This window comes from Tamandua tetradactyla, chromosome 3 (genome assembly GCF_023851605.1).
Source record: "Tamandua tetradactyla isolate mTamTet1 chromosome 3, mTamTet1.pri, whole genome shotgun sequence".
In the NCBI taxonomy this organism is placed as follows: Eukaryota; Metazoa; Chordata; class Mammalia; order Pilosa; family Myrmecophagidae; genus Tamandua; species Tamandua tetradactyla.
In genome coordinates this window covers 160,103,147-160,123,800 of record NC_135329.1, presented here as the reverse complement: position 1 = coordinate 160,123,800, position 20,654 = coordinate 160,103,147, and the positions used below count along the sequence as shown (strand labels likewise).

The following is a 20,654-nucleotide window of genomic DNA, read 5'->3' as shown; positions in this document are numbered from 1 at the left end:
TATCCAGAGTCCCTTATCCCTCCATATACATTTTATGATTGGATTTTCCATTTCTACAAAGAGGGTTATTGAAATTTTGATTGGTATGGCATTTGATCTGTATACTACTTTGGGTAGGATTGACATCCTAAAGATATTTAGTCCTTCAATCCATGAACATAGAATATACTTCATTTATTTAAGTATACTTTGATTTCTTTTAGCAGTGTTTTACAGTTTTCTGTATAGAAGTCTTTATAATCTTGGTTAGATTTATTCCTAAACATTTTATTCTTTTAGTGCTATTGTGAATGGATTTCTTCTCCTGATTGCTCACTGCTCGTGTATAAAAACACTACTGATTTGGAGGTGTTCATTTTGTGCCCCACCACTTTGCTGAATTCATTTATTAGCTCTAGGGGCTTTGTTATACATTTTACAGGATCTTCTGTATAGACGAACATACCATCTGCACACAGGAAAATTTAACTTCTTCCTTTCCAATTTGGATGCCTTTATTTCTTTTTCTTGCCTAACTGCTCTGGCAAGAACTTCCAATACCATGTTGAATAACAGTGGTGACTGTCTGGTCTTGCTCCTGATCTTAAACAGAGAACTTTCAGTCATTTTAGCTGTGTACTTTCCTTATATACCCATTATGATGTTGAGGAAGTTTTCTTCTATTTCTAGTGTTCTAAGTGTTTTATCATGAAGGTTGTTGGATTTTCACTAATGCTTTTCTGCATCAACTGAGATAATTGTGCAGCTTTTCTCCTTTATTGTGTTGATGTACTGTATTATATTAATTGATTTTCTAATGCTGAACCAATTTGCATGCCGTGGATAAACCCCCTTGATCACAGTGTATAATTCTTTCAATGTGTTGCTGGATTCAGTTTGCTAGTATTTTGTTAAGGATTTTTGCATCTATATTCCTAAGAGATGTCGGTCTATAGTTTTCTTGTGGTATCTTGATCTGCCTTTGGTATAAGGGTGATTATTAGACTCTTGAAGTATTCCCACCATTTCAATATTTTGGAAGAATTTGAGCAGAATTGGAGCTAACGTCCTCTTGAAATGTTTGGTGGAATTCCCCTGTGAAGTCATCTAGTCCTGGGCTTATCTTTTGGGGGAGATTTTGGATGACTGATCTCCTCTCTTTACTTACAATTTGCTGATATCTTTGATGTAGGTAATTTATATGTTTCTAAGAATTTTTCCATTTCATCTAGGTTATTTAATGTATTGGCTTACAGTTTTTCACAGTATCCTCTTATTGTTCTTTATATTTCAGCAAGGTCAGTAGTAATGTCCCCCTTCTCATTTCTGATTCTCGTTATTTATATCCTCTCTTTTTCTTTGTCAGTCTAGCTACAGTTTTGTCAATTTATCTCTAATCTTTATTTCCTTCTGTTTTGTTCACTTTGGGTTCAGATTGCTCCTCTTTTTCTAGTTTTTCCAGTTTTGAGGTTAGGTCTCTGATTTGACATCTTTCTTCTTTTTTATGTCAGCATTCAGAGCTATAAATTTCCCTCTTAGAACTGCTTTGCTGCATCCCATAATTTTGGTATGTTGTATTTTCATGTTTATTTGCCTGAAATATTTCCTAATTTTTCTTGTGATTTCATATTTAATACATTGGTTATTTAAGAGTATTTTGCTTATTTTCACATATTTGTGAGTTTTCCATTTCTTCCTCTGGTAATGATTTCTAGCTTCATTACAGGGTGGTTGAGAAATATATATCGCATGATTTCAGTATTGTTTTTACTTATTGAGACTTATTTTGTGGACTAACATATGGTCTATCCTGGAGAATGATCCATGTACACTTGAGAAGAATGCATACATTGTTTATTAGGTCTAGTTGGTTTAGAGTATTATTCAGTCTTGTATTTCCTTACTGATCTTTTGACTAGATGTTCTATCCATTTTTGCAAGTGGTTCTATAAAGTCACCTACTTTAATAAAGAATTGCCAATTTCTCCTTTCAAATCTATCAGTGTTTCCTTCATATATTTTGGGGCTCTGCTGTTGGGTGCATAAATATTTATAACTGTTACATCTTCTTGCTGAATTGTCCCTTTTACCAGTATATAATGACTGTCTTTGTCCCCTGTGACTGTTTCTTAGCTAAATCTATTTCACCTGATATTAACATAGCTAATCTTGCTCTCTTTTGACTTCTATTTTTTTCAATCCTTTCACTTTCAACCTACTGTATCTTTGAATTTAAGGTGCGTCTTTTTCAGACAGTTACGCTTTCTTATCCATTCTGCCAATCTCTGACTTTTACTGGAGAGCTTAATCCATTCACGTTTAAAGTCACTATTGATAATGCAGGACTTTCTTCTGCAGCTTTGCTATTTAGGCTTTGTAGTTCTTATATTTTTTTGTCTCTCAGTTCTGTCAACACTTACTTTTATATATATTTGACCTTTTGTGTTGTACCATATTGACTGCCCTCTCTTTTCTATCTTGATATATTTTTCATCTATTTTCCTTGTGATTACCACCATGTGAATATTTACCGTGTTAAGTATATAACAATATTTGGTTTGATAATTTAAACTTCAGTAACATGCACACATACTTTTCCTATACGACTCCATTCCCCATCTTTTTTTTTGTACTGTTACCACATATATCTTTGTACATTGTATGTTCAAACCATAGATTTATCATTACTTTGTGTGTCTGCATTTTAGCAACCGTAGGAAGTAAGACATCGAGTTACATACCAAACAATACAATAAAATAGGCATTTATAATTACCCAAATAAGGTTACCTTTAGTGCAGGTCTTTCTTTATGCTGCTTTGAACCACTGTCTATGGTCATTTTCTTTCAGATCAAAAACTCCCTTTATTATTCTTATAGGGTAAGTTTAGTGGTGATAAACTCTCTCAGCTTTTGTTTATCTGGGATTGTCTTAATTTCTCCCTCACTTTTGAAAGAAAGTTGCCAGATATAAAATTCTTGGTTGGCAGTTGTTTTCTTTCAGCACTTTAAGTATTTTAACCCCTGCCTCCACAGTTTCTGATGTGAAATAAGCACTTAGTCTCATCAGCACTCCCTTGTACATAACATGTTGCCTTTCTCTTGCAGTTTTCAGAGCTCTCTCCTTGCTCTTTGCATCTGAAAATGTGATCAATATATGATATGGTACATTTGTCTTCGTATTTATCCTGTTTGGTGTTCTCTGGGCTTCAAGTATGTGCATATACACATCTTTTGCTAAGTTTGTGAAATTCTCTGTCATTGTATCTTTGAATATTCCTTCTGCCCTTTTCTCTCTTTCTTCTCCTTTTGAGACTCCCATAACTTGAATATTGGTATGCTTGTTGGTATCCCAAAGGTATCGTATGCTATTTTCATTTTATATAATTCTTCTTTCTGCGTCTCAGCCTGATCATTTCAAGTATCTCATCTACAAGTTTCTATCAGCCCCTCTTTTGTTTTTTTCTTCTGTATACAATATAACTTTTAATCTTTATTAAAAATCTTGGCTATTATATACAATTTGCTTCTTTCACTTAGCAATCATTGACATTTTTCTACTGACGTACTTCAATCTTTTTACATGCTGTAGAATATTACATTCTATAGATATGTTAGTTAGATATTTTTTCATTGATCAACATTAAGTTGTTTTCAAACTGTTATTGAAAAAAGTCTTCAACAAATACTCTTGGCCCTTTTTTAAGTTCAGGATTAATTTCTAGAAATGTAAGCTCTGGGTTCCAAGGATATGAACATTTTATATTTTAATTGATATTGCTAATATATCTTTTTTAAATGACTGTGTCAATTTATAACGCAGAAAATGCTGAAAGTGTTATTTTCTTAGATAGCATAATAATCTAAAGCTTTGCTAATATGATAAATAAAAAATATTAGAAGTTTTATTTTTTAATATTTTGAAGCTTATTTTCTAACAAACTAACTTTGGTTTCTAGCAATATCCATTCTCAATTCATTACCTCTTTGAGTTTAATATTACCCATTACGCTTATTATTAGATTGAGTTTTCTATAAAGAGCAGCCTATTCACTTCTATCATGTAACAACTCTTTTATCCTCACTGATGATGAGAAACAGAGTTTTAACGGTCTCAGAACTTTTCTCCTCTTTTAACCCTCAAAAAGTTAGTCTTCTACCTAACTATTTTCCCTACTGAATATAGTGGAGCTCTCAGTTCACTGATTTCCTAAGAGTGAATGAACTTTTTTCAGAAGGGTGATAAAACCAGAATAACTTACAGTCCCTATTTTGATCCAATTTTTTGTAAAATACAAGTTGTACTTCTTCTGTCTGTAATCCCTTCCTGCCCTTTGATCTAATCTGTCTAGCTCCTATCTCAGTAGGTCCTGGTTTCAACTCATGCTACCAGGGACTCTCCAACTTTGGGCTGCCTTGATAGACACACAACCCTAGGCAGGGATTGGGACCTAATCCTGACCCTGAGGGATAGGCATTAAAGCAGCTGTAACAATATTTCATAAATAGCATCCAACACAGTCTAGTTAAGACTAATGGAAAGTAAAAACACCATGCTTAGAAACAATTATCCACAGATTTAAAATTAACAAAAGTCTCTTTTTGTCTAATACAAAAAAATATGTAATTGGGAGGGGGAAGCAAATCTAATTAAGTCAGAAAACCACATTACTCATTCTTTTATACATTCCAAATTTGGTCTTGATGCCTTTCTCTTTCTGGACATCAGAAAGAACACCTGTATATTCTGGTAAAAATTTGTATTTCTCTACAACATTTCTGGAAAAAATGTGTCACTTTCAAATTTCTGCATGACCCTTGTCACAAACAATCTAAGATAGCCTGGCTGATTCATCGCTTCCTTATAAACAGAACTGTCTCCCATTATCCAAACATGTCCACTTTATTTGCTAATTCTTCCAAACTTTTAGCAAGAAAATGTGCTCCCTGTTGGGGTTCTTTGAGTTCTCTATTGAGAACTCAATTAATTTTCTGTCCTTTAAATGCCAATTCTTCTGTTCTAGTTTCTAGTTGCTGGAATGAGACGTACAAGAAATGGAATGTGGAAAGGCTTTTAAAAAGGAGAGTTTAATAAGTTGCAAGTTTACAGTTCTAAGACTGTGAAAATGTCCCAATTAATGCAAGTCTATAAAAATGTCCAAATTAAGGCCCCAATAAGAGGTTACTATCACTCAAGAAAGGCCAAAAACTATCAACTGGAAAGACACATGGTGAACATGGTGACATTTGCTAGCTTCCTGTCTAGGCCTACTGCTTCATGAAGCTCCCCAGAGGGCATATTCCTTCTTCATCTCCAAAGATGTCTGGCTGCATGGGCTCTGGTAGTTCTCCTAGCTATCTTGTCATTTTAAAAGGGGACTCTCTCCAAAATGTTTCCTCTTTTAAAGTATTCCAGAAAACTATTCAAGACCCCCCTGGAACAGGTGGAATTACATCTCCATCTTTAATACCCACAATTCGGTGCATCACATCTCTGTGGAGATACTCTAATCAAAAGATTCCAACCTACATTGTTGAATAAGGATTAAAAAGAAACAGTTGTTCCCACAAGATTGGATCAGGATTAAAACACGGCTTTTCTAGGGTACATAAATCACAGATGGAGAACCAGGTCTTTCTACCCATAATCACCAAATTCTGTTTAACTTCTGCTGAAGAGGTTGTGGTCACTCTTTGGCAATACTTGAATTCATTCCTGATTGGGGGCCAGGGCAGGTCTCCATTCTTGCCGATGCCATGTCACCAGGACACAGCGACAATGTAGTTTAGCAGACAAACCATGAAGACCTCCTATCTGCTCTTGAAACCCTCCCGGGCATTTTTCATTTTAGTTATTATGGTCTTCAACTCCAGTAGTTCTCTTTGGTTCCTTTTTTTAAGTTTCTATCTCTCTACTAAGACTCTCATATTGCTCATTCATTGTTTCCCTGATATCCCTTAATTCTCTCTCTGCACTTTCCCTTATCTCCTTGAGCATTTTTAAGATATTTCATTAAAGGCTTTGTTTTGTATGTCTACATTTTTGTCTCCTTCACTGGTGTTTTCTGAGTCTTTATCCTCTTTCTTTGGATGGGCCATTTCTTTTCTTGCTCACTGTACATTTTAGTATTTTAAAATGTTAACCCTGGGATTTATTCCTTGAAATGTCTGTTTCTTCATTTTGTAACCAGCTAATGATAAAACAGGTATTTTCTTGGGCTTCAGCCCTCCTACCAGGATGGTTCACCCAAGGTCAATGTGGTGTGTCAGGATTTCCCTGCCTCTCTGGGCCCCTTTCTTGTCCTGGGTTCTTGTTAACTGTTTGGATTCCCCTGTTTACAGGAGTTTGGTTCTCCCCTCTGTTTCCCAGGAGACACATGTCCCTCTCCCAGGTGTTTGAAGCTGGCAAGTCTTTGCTCTAGATTTTATGCCTCCATAGTTTCTTATACTGTTTTGGTTATCCCAGGCTGCTCTTGCCTGGGGGGCAAAATCTGGAAGGAAGGGCATGCCAGAGAAGAACTTCCCTAATCAGTCTTTCCCATTCAAAACAGGGTGAGAAAGGGGAACAGACTGGGTCTACCATGACATAAGGAGGGAATCAGGAAGGGTGCCAAGAGTTTCTTGCACCACTTCCCAAAGCTGAGTTTTCTTTACCTGCTCAGAAAATACAGCCCTTTATCTAACTGTCCCCTACAGCTGAAAGGAATTGCAGCTGAAAGTCTCCACCACTGCCACAGTAGGGGCAGTTTGAAATAATCGCAGCTGCCACCCTTATCTGGGCTGGTTGAAACAATGGCAGCTGTCAGAGCCGGCCCCCCTGCTAATCTAGAACCATCATCAGTGATCAGCCTTGCTCACCCTGGTCTTGGGGAAGAGGATTTTTATGTCTCTTTCTGTCACTAGCAAGCTAGCCAGGAGATGTTTCCCATGGTGGTTTTCATGAGAAAAGCTGTAGCTGCTGTAAAAGGGGAGCAAATTACTGTTCTTTACCATAGTTTATCAACCTCTTGCTCTTCTCTGGAGACTGTACAGTATTATTTTGACCTCTGAAGTTTCAAAATGGTTGTTTCAGACAGGTTCTGCGTGTTTAATAGTTGTTTGGAGGAAAGACCGAGTCCTGAAGCACCCTATTCCGCCATCTTCCCACAATCTTCCCAGAACATGATTTTTATTCTGAGAGTGAGAGGAAGCATTTGACACTTTCAATAAAGGAGGTAGAATGCTCTGGTTGAATTGTGTCTTTCTATGAAAATGGACTGTATTTGGGACAACTGAGAAAGCAAGAGAGATGAGAAGTGCCACTGATTGACCCAGATGAGTAAGGATGGTGGCACATTGTGGGGCAGGGCAGAAATAATAGAGATGATTTATTGATGGATGTGGGATATATTTTGAGGGCAGAATTGACAGGGTTCACTGCTTGAGAAAATAGAGAATTGTGTCTTTTAATAAGGTGAGGAAGATTTGTGCGGAAACAGTCCGGTGCTTTTGCTTTTTTGAAGGTTGGTAACAAGTCTTATTTTGGCCATGTTCATTTTGAGTAATCTACTGGCTATTCAATGGAAATGTCACATAAGTAAGAGTTTGGAAATGTGACTTTAAAGCTCTAGGGAGACTTGAGAGATAGTAGTATATACAAAGGATAAGGACATATAGATTGTATTTTAAGCAATGGGAAAGGGAAAATGCGTCACTGGAAAAGGCAAGGAGGCCCAAGACAGAACTCTTATATGCCCCAACATTCAGAAATGGAGAAGAGGATGCCATTAGAGGAAACTATAAACAAACAACCAACAAGATGGGAGAAAAATCAAGAGAGCGTGTGTCCCAGAAGCCAAAGAAAGAAAGAATTTCAAAAAAGATTGGATCGACCAACCTTTCTGAATGGTGTTAAGAGAGTGAGAAAGATAAAAGTAACAGTGGATTTAACAATGTGAAAGTCAATTGTGACTTTGAACTTGTGTACCTAATTCTGTCCAGAGCAGTTAAAGCGGAAAGAATATAAAGTGAAAAGTAAAGATGATTACTATAGAAAACACTCAAAAGTGTTTCTGAGAAGGGGAGCAGAGGAATGGGACAACAGCAGGGGAGAAGATAATGTAAAGGAAAGATTGGTGGTTGTATTTTTGTAAAGGTGAGGTACTAGAATATTTTTGAGTATTTGATTCATCAAAGGCACACTATTTCTGAGACTGAGAACTTCAGCATCCTGTAGGGTAGCAGAAAATAACAATGCAGTAATGAAGGCAGTGATGAGCAATTATCAAGTCTTTCAAGGACACAAGAGGTGAAATCCTTAAAAGGTGTCACTTTTAATCACAACTAACGTATTTCTGCATACATCCTTGGGCATACTGGATTTTACTATCAACTTTAAAACATAAAACTTTCTGAATTCCCACATAAATTGACTAAACTCACCTATGAGTAAATATCCAAAAGACTTACCAAAATTTTATCCTGTTTTGACCTCACAGATGCTCCAAACCACTGGTGGGACTTAAACTCCAATGGATCATCCTTGGCATAATCTCTATTGCCTAGAAAAGAAATAAAAAGGGGTGAGAAACAAAATATATTACCTTAGTATATAGAGAGAGTTTATTTCTATCCAGACAGGTCTAAGAAGAGTGTGCATTTGAGTAATCAAATACTACACTGAACATTTATCTTATTTATCTTATAAGCTAAGCATTTTTTAGCTTAGTTCTGTACCTATAAGTTTTAAGAGGGGTCTCCTCTTCATAACTATTATCCAATTCCCTTCCTACTACCTTGAAAAACTGTCTTCATACATCTCTTTTCACAACAGATGTATTTTCCTTAAAATTTGAATATGGTGGCACAGGCTATTGCCCTGCTTTGTGAGTAGCAATAATTTCATCTTTACTATGTTCTATTTTTTTTTCTATTTCTTATTAAAGCAAAGTACAGAAAACATTCCCTGCCATAATGAATATAAACATCTGTCTTCGCAGATCTCAGGTCTAGCTAAGATAGAAAATGTCACAGAAAATAAGAACAACTTTTACATATCTGTTTCATTTTTTTTTCATCAAGTACTGGTAGAATGCAAAATTCCAAAGTTCCTTCAGTATGACAAGATATTTATCAATAGTATTTAACAAGAATGAAGGAGCACATCAAAAGCGAAACACTATGAGGAAATCTGACTCTTTTTAATGAAAAATCGGGAGCTTTGCTAAAACTTGGATATGCCTCAAAACAACAGCCATGTTTTAAAGTATCATATGACTAAATGTGTTTTCAATCACACTGACAAAAGAAGCCACCTATAATAGATTATCAGTCACTGGCATACATTGGCACCCAAAACTCAGTCAACAGTCTTAAAAAAAAAAACCATCTTGATTGCTTTAAGCATCAACAAGGTTATAACCTCAGATTATCATTTCTTCAAGAAGCATGCTCAACAGGAAGCTCTAATTTACCAATCAGAACTTTTTTCTAGAGACCAAGTTTTTTTTTGTTTTTTTTTAACCATTCAGTCATTTGCTGCTTTAATGTAAATAAGAAAATGGATTATAGATTTTAATTTCTTAAAGTCTTCCATCACATTGAATCTAAGTTTTATTCTGCCTTTGATTTATAGCATAATTTATAGTTATTTCAAAAGCATAAAGAATACAGTTTTTGGTATTAGGTCAAACACTGTTTTATAGATGTTTTGAGGACTCTTACAACTTTCAAACATTCAATTTTTTAAATAGGAATATATAACTTGTTTAATCTACCTAGTAAATGGAAAAAGGTGTGGCTTCACTGGATATGCAACATCTACTTAATTTTATGTGCATATGAATGTTTTAAAGATCTAAGCACAAAAATAAAAATGTTCTAAGACACCAATGGGAAATTCAGAACAATGAAATGAACTATCCAAACACATTCAATCAGTGATTTTGGTAAATAAACTGCTTAAATTGCTTTTCAACTTGGGTAATTCAGACATGAAACCACAAACAGGAAATAACATTTCATGGAAATTTTTACTTTGAAAATTTTACCAATACACAGAAAAGTTAGAGAAATGCTACTTTTCAATTAACATTAACATTTATGAAAACATTTAGAAAAATTCTACTTTTTCTTCATAATATCAAAAAATTCAAGGAGGGACAATTATAGAAGCCCCTCCCTGCCAAACCCAACTTTTTAATAGTACATAGGTAACATAAAGTAGCACTGTTCCCTTTTTTTCAAACAAAGACTGGTATAAAACTATTACTCTTTCAATATCTGTTTCGATCTCCTCTTTCAGATCGGTTTCCCCCACAACCTTCTCTGGAGGAGGCCCCATAACTTGAGCTATATGATTCACGAGGAGCTGGGTATACCCTATCCAGAGATGGTAGAAGCCCACGTTCTTGTCTACCACCACGCTCACGAACACTTGAGTAGGTATCACTTCGGCTGCTTGAGTACGTTTCTCTACCTCTGCCATATCCATCTCGTCAACTGTTATAATCACCACAGCGACCGCTCCCACCGTAAGTTATAGTAGGCCCTCGTGCAGGTGGTGTACCATGAGAGTTACCATAACTTCCATATGAATCTCTGTAAGTGCCCCCACTTGGATGATCAGAATAATCTCTATCACGACCCCCAGCATAACCATCACGATCACTGTAACCTCGTGAAGAATGATCACCCGGAGAACCAGCATAGCCATAATCACGATATATATACTTTCTTGGTGGTGGAACGTAAGCCTTGGTGTCTCGGGAACTTGGATAATCTCTGCTATCTTTAGTATTATAGCCATCATCTCTTGGCAACACATAATCATCTCTCTGGGATGACACTGGTTCTCCACAATTTTCTCTTCCACCAGATACTGGACCTCGTCCTCCCATCCTATTACTGTTTCATGCTGAACCAGAAAGAGCAGATCTTTTAGAAGGAGGATCTCTACTTCTTGAAGATGGACCTCTTTTAGTTGGAAAAGTTCTGCTGGAAGAACTCATGTTGAGGTTAAGGGAATATCCATCATCATCCAAATGTCCTCCTTGTGAAGAACGTCCTCTTGCTCCTCCACTTCCTCCTATTTCATATCTCAGACTTCTTGGTGGGCCCTTGTTTCTTCCAAGAGGTGACAGCCTCCATCTACCACCTCTTTCAAAAGATGGTTTGTTTGCTTGCTCTACTTTTATTGCTTTTCCATTCAAACTCTTTCCATTCATGTCTTTGGCAGCATCCCTAGCATCTGCAGGGCTCTCGAATGTAATAAAAGCAAAGCCTCTAGACTTGTTCGTTGCCCGATCCTTCATTAAAAGAACTTCCACTATAGGACCGTATCTCCCAAATACTACTTCAAGTGCCTTTTCGCTGGTATCTGAATTAAGGCCACCTATGAAGAGTTTTCCAGGCCGATCTGCTTCAACCATTTTGCTTCTGTTTGAGATTTTCCGAGTTCTCGCCTATAACGTCCCACCACCTAGAGACCAAGTTTTAAATACCTCACTCAACATCAGGCAGAAGTTTCCCACTTAGAAAATGTGAATATAGGGTAGGCAGGAAAAACAAAAGGAAAGCCTGTTGTACAAAACAAACCGACAAGAAGTTTATTCATGACCTGGCTGAAACTGGCAGCTATTTCAGGGCACATGAATGAAGTAAATATTTTGAGTCACAGCCCTGAAGTTGACATTTAGGGTGATGCTGAAAGTCTGTAGGCTGCCTGGGATATGCCACAGCTACTGCAAAGGAAACAGGACAAAGACAACTACAGATATTCCAGTGCTGGAGGAGATGCTTCCTCAGCAACAGTCAAGAAGGAAGGAAGATTTCGATCAATAATTCTGAAAAACAACTAGATGATTAGATTTGATCTCCCAAAGAAATTAAGGGGAAAGATAGTATCCCATCTGAGGGTGAAAAATATATAAATTAACAATATATGTTATATTGTCCTGTAATATATAAATTAACATAAAGCTCTATACTATCACTATCAAAACTGCTAGAGAAATGAGGTCAAATGCAAGTAAATCACTACAGACTTGAAGATTTAATGTTTATTTTCATCAGCTTTTGAAATGTCATTTGCATTTTATAAAATACAATTTATAAAATGCAAATCCCCTGAATGTCTGAGGATAGCAATAAATGAGCATATTGTCAGAGCTTTAGATTCTGCCCCCCTATCTAAAACCACCTTCTTATTTCCTCTAAGTGTTTCAAAAGGCACTGTCAAATATTTCACATTCAAAATGCTGAAGAATGACTTATTTCAAGGGTCTTGACTTCAAGTTTACTTATTCTTCCCCAACTCCAATCTGCTCTTTAGTTCTTTCTCCGCATTTTGCTTCATCAACGTGAGCACTCTTAAGATCATTTTTTAAAGACTTTGTTTAGTATAGCCACATTCTGGTGATTACATTAGAAGTCACTGTGCATTTTGGTTGGTATGTAGGGTATGTGAATATAGCTCAACAAAACTGCTAAAAAAAAAAAAAAGACAACCAAAAAAAAAAATGCTGGAGAGTTATTAAGAATTTTCATTTTTATGAAAAGTTACCTGTCACCCTAGAACTCATGTTTTTTTTCACACCTAAAGAACATCCTTTGGTATAACAAGATTATACACCTTTTTTGAAAATATTAAAGTTATGCAAAATGGCAAAACATTACAAAAGTGGGCGGGCCATGGTGGCTCAGCAGGCAAGAATGCTTGCCTGCCATGCCAGAGGACCCAGGTTCAATTCCTGGTGCCTGTTCATGTTAAAAAAAAAAAAAAAAAAATTACAAAAGTAAAGCAGTAAACGTATGTTTACAAGTTGTTCTAGTCTGCCAGCTGCCAGAATGCAACACACCAGAGATGGATAGGCTTTCAATAAAAGGGGATTTATTTAGTTAACGTATAGTTCTTCAGAGGAAAGCAGCTAATTTTCTAATGAGGTTCTTTCTTATGTGGGAAGGCACATAACTCTGCTGGCCTTCTCTCCAGGCCTCAGGGTTCCAACAACTTTCCCCGGGGTGATTCCTTTCTGCATCTCCAAAGGCCTGGGCTGAGCTGCGAGTGCACAGCAATATAAGTAGGCACCTTCACCTAGCCAGGGTGACACCTGAACCTAACTACCACAGAAGTTAACTGTGTTTTCTGTCACATGAGTTTCATTCATTAACATATACTTTTTATGAATAATGAATGCTTTATTCATGAGGTCCTTAGAGAAATTATTCTTTGCTAGAGAAAAAAAGCCATGCCACCTCACATTTCTCCTTTATTACAACAATGCCACTTCACATTTCTCCTTTATTAAAACAGAAAATGGAAGGCTTCATCTTTGAGCAGTTTTCTACCTCAAACACTACACTTTTGTTCAGTCACAATTTCAAATATGCTTGAAAGAAAAATTTCCCCAATATAGCTTACTATGTATGAAAACTGACAGGTCAGAGGAAGAAATCTCTCTGATCATTAAAAACAGAAAATCACATGACCAAATGGGAAAAGAAATGGATCAAAGTAAAGTTTAAGTGGCTAAGAGATTTCAAATAGACGTGAGAGGTCATTCTGGAGGTTACTCTTATGCAAACTTTAGCCAGCTGGTACAGACTACCACAGTATGCCAAGCCCCAACCAACAGTATTCCTGAAAATCCTAGGCCGACAGTATTCCTGAAGATCCTAGGGAGTGCCCTAGGCTCTACCTAAGCTTCTACAAAAGGTTTCCTTACTAAGTTCATTTTTTCAGAAATTTAAATCCTCTGGATTGCTCCTATACCAGATAAGCCCTGAAAGTCAGAGGTGCCAGTCTGCCCAAGAGTATCAACCAGTTTTATTCCTCTACTCCATAAGGTCAACACCTCTTTTCAGCACAAAGACGTTCAAATAGTCATTGCTCATACATCTCTTAATGTTGAGAGAAAGAGCAAATGAGAGGGACATGGTGTAACTGAAAAATTGGGATTTAACAAAATGGCTGTGACTACTGGCTCACTATATAGATATTTCTTTTTAGTGTCTAGGGTATTTAGTGTCTAGGGTTTATAATAGAAAGAAATACCTGAAGTTGTTGAGCTACAATCCACTAGCCCAATCTTTGATAGTGATTGCATAACTATGCTGCAAAAAAAAAAAAAAAAGTCCGTGTTTGAATGGATCTATTTCTGGATGTTTTATTCTGTTTCACTGATATACATATCTATTTCTGACAATACTACACTGTCTTAGTTAACTTACTTCTACTGTAAGTCTTAAAAACTGTGGCTCTTGTTTTATTATGTCCAAAACCTAGGTTTTCAGTAGCACATAATCTAACTCAACTTGTCAGATAGATTATTAAACAATCTAAACACAGAGAGATCAAAATAAGAATGAGAACCTTTAATCTTGCATAGCTTAATGTAATGCCTGGATACATTTCAGAGCATATTAAGCAGATAATCAAAAAGTACTGGCAAAGTCCCTTGAGGAATGGGAGGAAAATGATGGAACTATCAAACTTTACCACTGGGGAAACCCCGGGCCAAACATTAGGGACACCCAAATCAATAGGCCAAGCCCTTGATCTTGAGGCTTGCTCTTGTAAAGCTTATGTATGTAGCAGAGAAGTTTAGCCTACCTATTGGTATGCCTAAGAGTCACATCTGGAGGACCTCATTTATTGCTCAGATGGGACTTCCTCTCTCTAAGCCCAACTTCACAAGTGAAACATTGCCCTCCCCGCTACAGGGGACATGACAACCAGGGATGATTCTCCCTGGCAGCGTGGGAGATGCCCCCAAGGATGAGCCTGGCCCAACACTGTGGGATCAACAATGCTATCCTGACCAAAAAGGGGAAAAGAAGTATAACAAATAAGGTGTCAGTGGCTGAGAGGGTTCAAATAGAGACAAGAGGCTATACTGGAGGTCACTCTTATGCATGCTTTAGTCAGACACTGCTATCTACCACAACTTGCCAAACCTCAACCCAAAACCATCCCTGCCAATCCTAAAAAACACCTAGGGTACTTATTTTTTTTATATATAGTGCACTAGGGTAACTCTCCAAAACCTACAATCTCCAGATGGGTCCTTGGACCAGATAAGTCCTGAAATGTAAAGGGGCCAACCTCTCCAGAACATCAACTATTTCCATCTCCCTATCCCATATTATTGACAGCCCCTTCCAATAGGAAAAGTTAGAATGGGAATAGCCCAAATACCCACTAAAGAGTGGGAAAAAGATCAAAGGTGATAGTGCAGTTGTACAGAGAAGGCTGGACTTAACAAATGAGTATGACTGCTGAATCATTACATTGATATTTCTGTTGGTCTCCAGTGTCTTGGAGCAGTTCGAAGAAAAAAACAAAAAAATCATGGAACCCATACCAAACTTTAAAATCTATTCTATAACTACTTGTTAAAACATACTTGGAAATTTATTGCTTTTTTGTATGACTATTATATTTCACAATTTTAAAAATGTAAATGGATTAAAAAAAAAACCTGTGGGTCTTACTGCTTACTGGAGTCCTTTAAGAGGGAACCATTTTGGAAAAAACTTCAGAGCTGACCCAGCCAGAGATGTTTGGAGATGCAGAAAGAAAACACCCCCAGGAATTCTGTTTGAAGCCCAAAAACCAAGAGAGAAAGCTAGCAGATGTCGCCATGTGCCTTCCCATGTGACAGAGAAATCCCAAAGGCCATGTGGCCCTTTCTTTGGAATCAAGTTATCTTTCTCTGGATGCCTTAGCTGGACATTTTTATGGCCTTAAAATTGTAAACTTGTAACTTAATAAATTCCCTTTATAAAAGTCAACCATTTCTGGTACATCGTATTCCTGTAGCATTAGCAAACTAAAACAAACCTCAAAAACATTTATCCTAAGTGAAAGAAGCCAGACACAAAAGACTGTAAATTTAATGATTCAATTTATAAGAACTGTCAAAAAAAAAAAAAAAGAGGAGAAGAAAAATATATAAAGAGAAAGTAGATCCATGGTTGCTTAGGACTGGAGGTAGATGAAGAAATCGATTATAAATGGGCATAAAGTTCAAAATGTCCTAAAATTAGACTGTAGTCATGGTTGTAGACTCTAAATATGCTAAAACCCATTGAACTGTAAAATTAAAATGTGTGGATTTTATGCTATGTATATTATGTCTCAACAAAAGACATTTTGTTGCCATATGTTTTCAAATAAATGGCAACAAAAATATATACACACATACATATACTATGGCCAACTTGTCAGGAAGAAGGCAGTTGCACCATTAAACAGAAATAGCTGTAATGAGCTCTTTCAAGATTAATGAGAAGTGCTTCAGTTGAGTAACAAAGAATAATAACAGATAATACAAAACAAAAATATTAACAACTAATAAGCATATCAGAAAAGTTGTACTTCACCAGCAATCACAGAAACACATATTAAAACAAGACACATTTTTAGATGTCAGACTAGGAAAGAACATCACATTTGATTAGGAGCAAGGATTCATCAATATTTTTCTACCTGGCAAATAGGAATAAAAGTCTCAAAATCATACATTCCTTTGGCTTTTAAAGTTTATTTTTATGAATTCATCCTAAAAAACACAATTAAAAATAAGAACCAAGACAATAATCCTGTCCAAAATATTGTTAAAATAAGAAAAAATAAAAACAAAATGTCCAATACAGTAGGACAGTAGGAAATAGATTGAGTGAACTATAGTTACTCATAGTATAAATATAAAAAGAATAATTATATTTACACACACACACACAGTATATATATATATATATATACACACATACATATACTATGGCCATTTGTTCTTTCTGGATGATAGGATTTGGGTGTTTGAAATTTTCTTTTTATCTCTCAGAATTGTCTTACTTTTTTCATCAATAAATATATATTATTTGTATAATGTTTTCAAGACTAAAAAAGTAGTGTGTGTCGATACATGATACATTAATAACTCATAAAAAGAAATTTAAAATCCAGGTATTGGTGAGGACCAAAATGAAGGCTAATTATTTCTTTGTCTTAGTAAGAAATTAAAAGCGGGTCCCACTTTAGGAACTCTAACAAATGATCAGTAGGGTTAGAAAGCCATATTAACAGAAGGATTATCTGCTTTACACAATTTTTAAAATGACTTTAAATGTCTCTAGAAACATAATTTTGTTGACAAAATGGCAAGAGATAAAAGACTATCAACCCAAAGTGTTAGGATTCAAGGACTGCTGAAAAATCAATCATTCATGAATATAAAAATCAATTCTGAAATAAAAATCTATGAACATGAGAAAGTACTATTTACACAGAACTACACAGAAATATCTTTTACATAAAATGTGATACAAATGTTTTCCAAGATCAAACAGTAGGAGTCACAAAAGTAGAACCGAAGAAAAAAAATGAGTATTATTTCTCCAGAAACGATATTTCTTTAATGAGTTATTACTATTACAGTGAACAGAGAATCAAAAACCTCACTTTCCTCTATCAGCAATTCCAAAGGTTCTGCCAGAGCCCAGCACAAAGAATACAGGCTTTCTAAAAACACTCACTGCTTTATCAATGTGTGTTTGTTTTCTCCTTGTGATGAGAGGGAAATGATTGCAAAAGCATTTATTTTTAAACAAAAACTCTTTACTGCAGATTAAAAAAAAAGACAGCCAGGCTACCATTAAATCTTAAAAGAATGGATATGAATGAGGTCAAAAGTAGGTGAGAAATGGAATGATTTTAAAGGCTCATATTGTGAGTTTAGTTTCAGTATAACATTTGAAGTGTTAAAATACTTGCTTACTGCGTAAGTGTTAGTCAATTAGTAATAAAAGAATTGAATTAACTGAGTTCCAAGATGCTTCTCGGGTTCCATTTCTATAACTCTATAATGGGGACAACAGATGATATCAGAGGAAACGTTTTCAAGATATATTCTTGGAGTACAAATTTATTTTTAATTAACAAGGAAGGGAAACTATTTTTCTTACTGTTTTTAACTTTCTAATTTACAGGACTGTCACAAATACAGAAATACCAGGGCACAGCTCTGGAAGACAGAAAATGGGAAGGCTGTATTAGCCTGCCTGACTGTTTTAATGGCAATGAGATGGAAATTATGTAGCCCAGAAGCCAGGGGCCAGCTGCAAGTTTTATATTCCCTATTAAATACAAAGCCAAGTAATATACAGAAATCACTCTTACGGAGATTTTCTGGACCTGAGAACTGGCATGCTCAGGGTTTCCCCACAGTTTATAACCAAGTGGAAACCAGTGATAATTGTTCCAGTGGGTAGGGGGGACGTAAATCAGAACTCTAACCTCTAGGACAGTCATTGCTGGCAGGAGGTAACATCCATTCACTGTATTTGGAATAAAAAGGTAAGAGCTTCTCCTTTTTTAAGGGATATATTTAACAATCATACAGACAAGCTGTATTTCTAAACAAATAGATTTCTGCAGGGACATGTGATTCATGTTTTCTTCCCTCAAAGCAGAATGGCAGTCTATCTTCCTGGAAAAGACATTGATAAAACTGGGCAGTGGTCAATTTGTATTATCTGCTTCGACAGAAAAATAAAAAAACACATTGCAAGGAGATTTTCCCAAGAGGCAATGTTACAGAATTAAAATGCAAACCTACGTGGCCTCCAGGACCAGGGTATTATGCATTTAAGATAATCATAATTATTTCTACTTCTTCCCTTTTCCGTAATGATTCACTCTCTATGGTTCTAGCATAGGCACAATGTAAACAGTACTTTCTTCATTGGAATAGGGCTTCATTTTGAAGTACTTTAGGTACTTCATAGACTATCTCAGCTGATAAACAGGACTACTCTGAGGGGTAGTCAACATGCTTATTTGACAAATAGGAAAACTAAGTCACTTGCCCAAGCTCACATCTATTAAATATCAGAACCTAAACTTATGCTTATGTCTTCTAAGTCTAGATAGCATTCCACACCCACAGCTGCCAAAGTAAAAAGAGCAAGAAAGAGGCAACAATGCCGACCTACAAACACGGTTATTACCTTGAAGTGGGCTGCAGTATAACCTGTGTCAAATAACAAAATATACAAAAGTGACTACTGTAGGCAGAACAATACCCTCCCTACCCCAAAAGATGACCACAACCTAATCTTCAGAACCAGTGAACATGTTACTTTTTATGGCAAAAGGAAGTTTGCAGATATGATTAAGGATCTTAATTTGGGAAGAGTATCCTGGAATATCCAGGTGGGACTAATGTAATCGCAAAGGTCCTTATGAGGAGGCAGGAGGCAGTGTCAAAGTGATGTAGTGAGAGAATGACTCACAGGCCACTGCTGGCTTTGAAGAAGGAGGAAAGAGCCAAGAGCCAAGTGTTCTCGTTTGCTAGCTGCTAGAATGCAATATACCAGAAACAGAATGGCTTTTAAAAAGGAGACTTTAATAAGTTGTTAGTTTACAGTTCTAAGGCCTAGATAATGTCCCAATTAAAGTAAGTCTACCAAATGTTCAATCAAAGGCATCCATGGAAAGATACCTTGGTTCAAGAAGGCCAACGAAGTTCAAGGTTTCTCTCTCAACTGAGAAGGCACATGGCAAACATAGTCAGGGCTTCTTTCTCTCTCTCTTGGCTGGAAGGGCACAGGGCAAACACAGCATCATCTTCTAGCTTTCTCTCCTGGCTTCCTAGTTCATGAAGTTCCCCGGGAGGTATTTTCCTTCTTCCTCTCCAAAGGTCACTGGTTAATAGACTCTCTGCTTCTCGTGGCTATGTCGTTCTTCTTTGCTCTCTCCAAATCTCCTGACTTTCTCTCTTGTCGTTCTCTTTTACAGGATTCCAGTAAATCATAACAATCCAAATGGATGGATACATGCCTCCACCTAATCCAACTTAACAACCACTCTTGATTAAATCACATCTCCCGGGAGATGATCTAATTACAGTTTCAAACATACAATGCTGACTAGGGATTAGAAGAAATGGCTGCCTTTACAAAATGCGATTAGGATTAAAACATGGCTTTTCTAGGGTACATACACCATTTCAAACCAGCACACTAAGGAATGCGGGTGGACTCAAAAAGCTTAAAAGAAACCATTTTAGACATATTACCTCCAGAAATGAAGGTAGTAATCTGTACTGTTTTAAGCCACTAAATTTGTAGTAATGTGACAACAGCAATAAGAAACTAATGAAGAAAAAAGTGAACATAACAGACTACTCTTGGCCTCCTAGATGAATGTTTTTGTTTTTCTGCATCCCAACCTAATACAGTTTTGAAATATTTTAATTCCTCAAACACACAGATTAATCCTTAACCCAAACCATATATTAATCTTTGCTTAAGTCTTTTCTATATCCACATACAGATAGAGTAAACATGAATTTTCTGCACGTCAATCATCTTGGTCTAAAAAAAATGAGCAAATCAGACCCAAAAAAGACAATTTCATTTTAACTAATTCAACAATGCTTCAAAATTCATACTATTTTGTCACCTTCAGAAAGAAACCTGTTTTTGACTATTATGCTGACATAAGACAGATCATTATGTTTAAATATACAAACTTTGTGGAGTCCCTGGATAAGGGGGGTTAAAAATCCAAGACAGCAACTGCTCTTTCAAAAGCAAGGGCCAGACATGCCTCTTTGAGGATAATCCTTACATGAACTTCCCTGTGCAGCAGTACACACAGCTGTCTAGAAGCTATTTTCCTTGTCTCATCCCCCA

General features: G+C 36.3%; 1 protein-coding gene and 1 pseudogene across 2 annotated transcripts in view; both read right to left on the bottom strand.

Annotated features, from left to right (window-relative positions):
- Positions 1 to 20,654, bottom strand: part of ITGAV (integrin subunit alpha V) — a 106,467-nt gene that overhangs the window by 62,002 nt on the left and 23,811 nt on the right. For both annotated transcript variants that reach the window (XM_077154383.1, XM_077154382.1), the window contains exon 3: positions 8,427 to 8,518. In XM_077154383.1, the coding sequence (XP_077010498.1) occupies positions 8,427 to 8,518 (92 nt within the window). The remainder of the gene's footprint in view (positions 1 to 8,426; positions 8,519 to 20,654) is intronic.
- On the bottom strand, positions 10,155 to 11,420 carry LOC143677856 (RNA-binding motif protein, X chromosome-like; annotated as a pseudogene).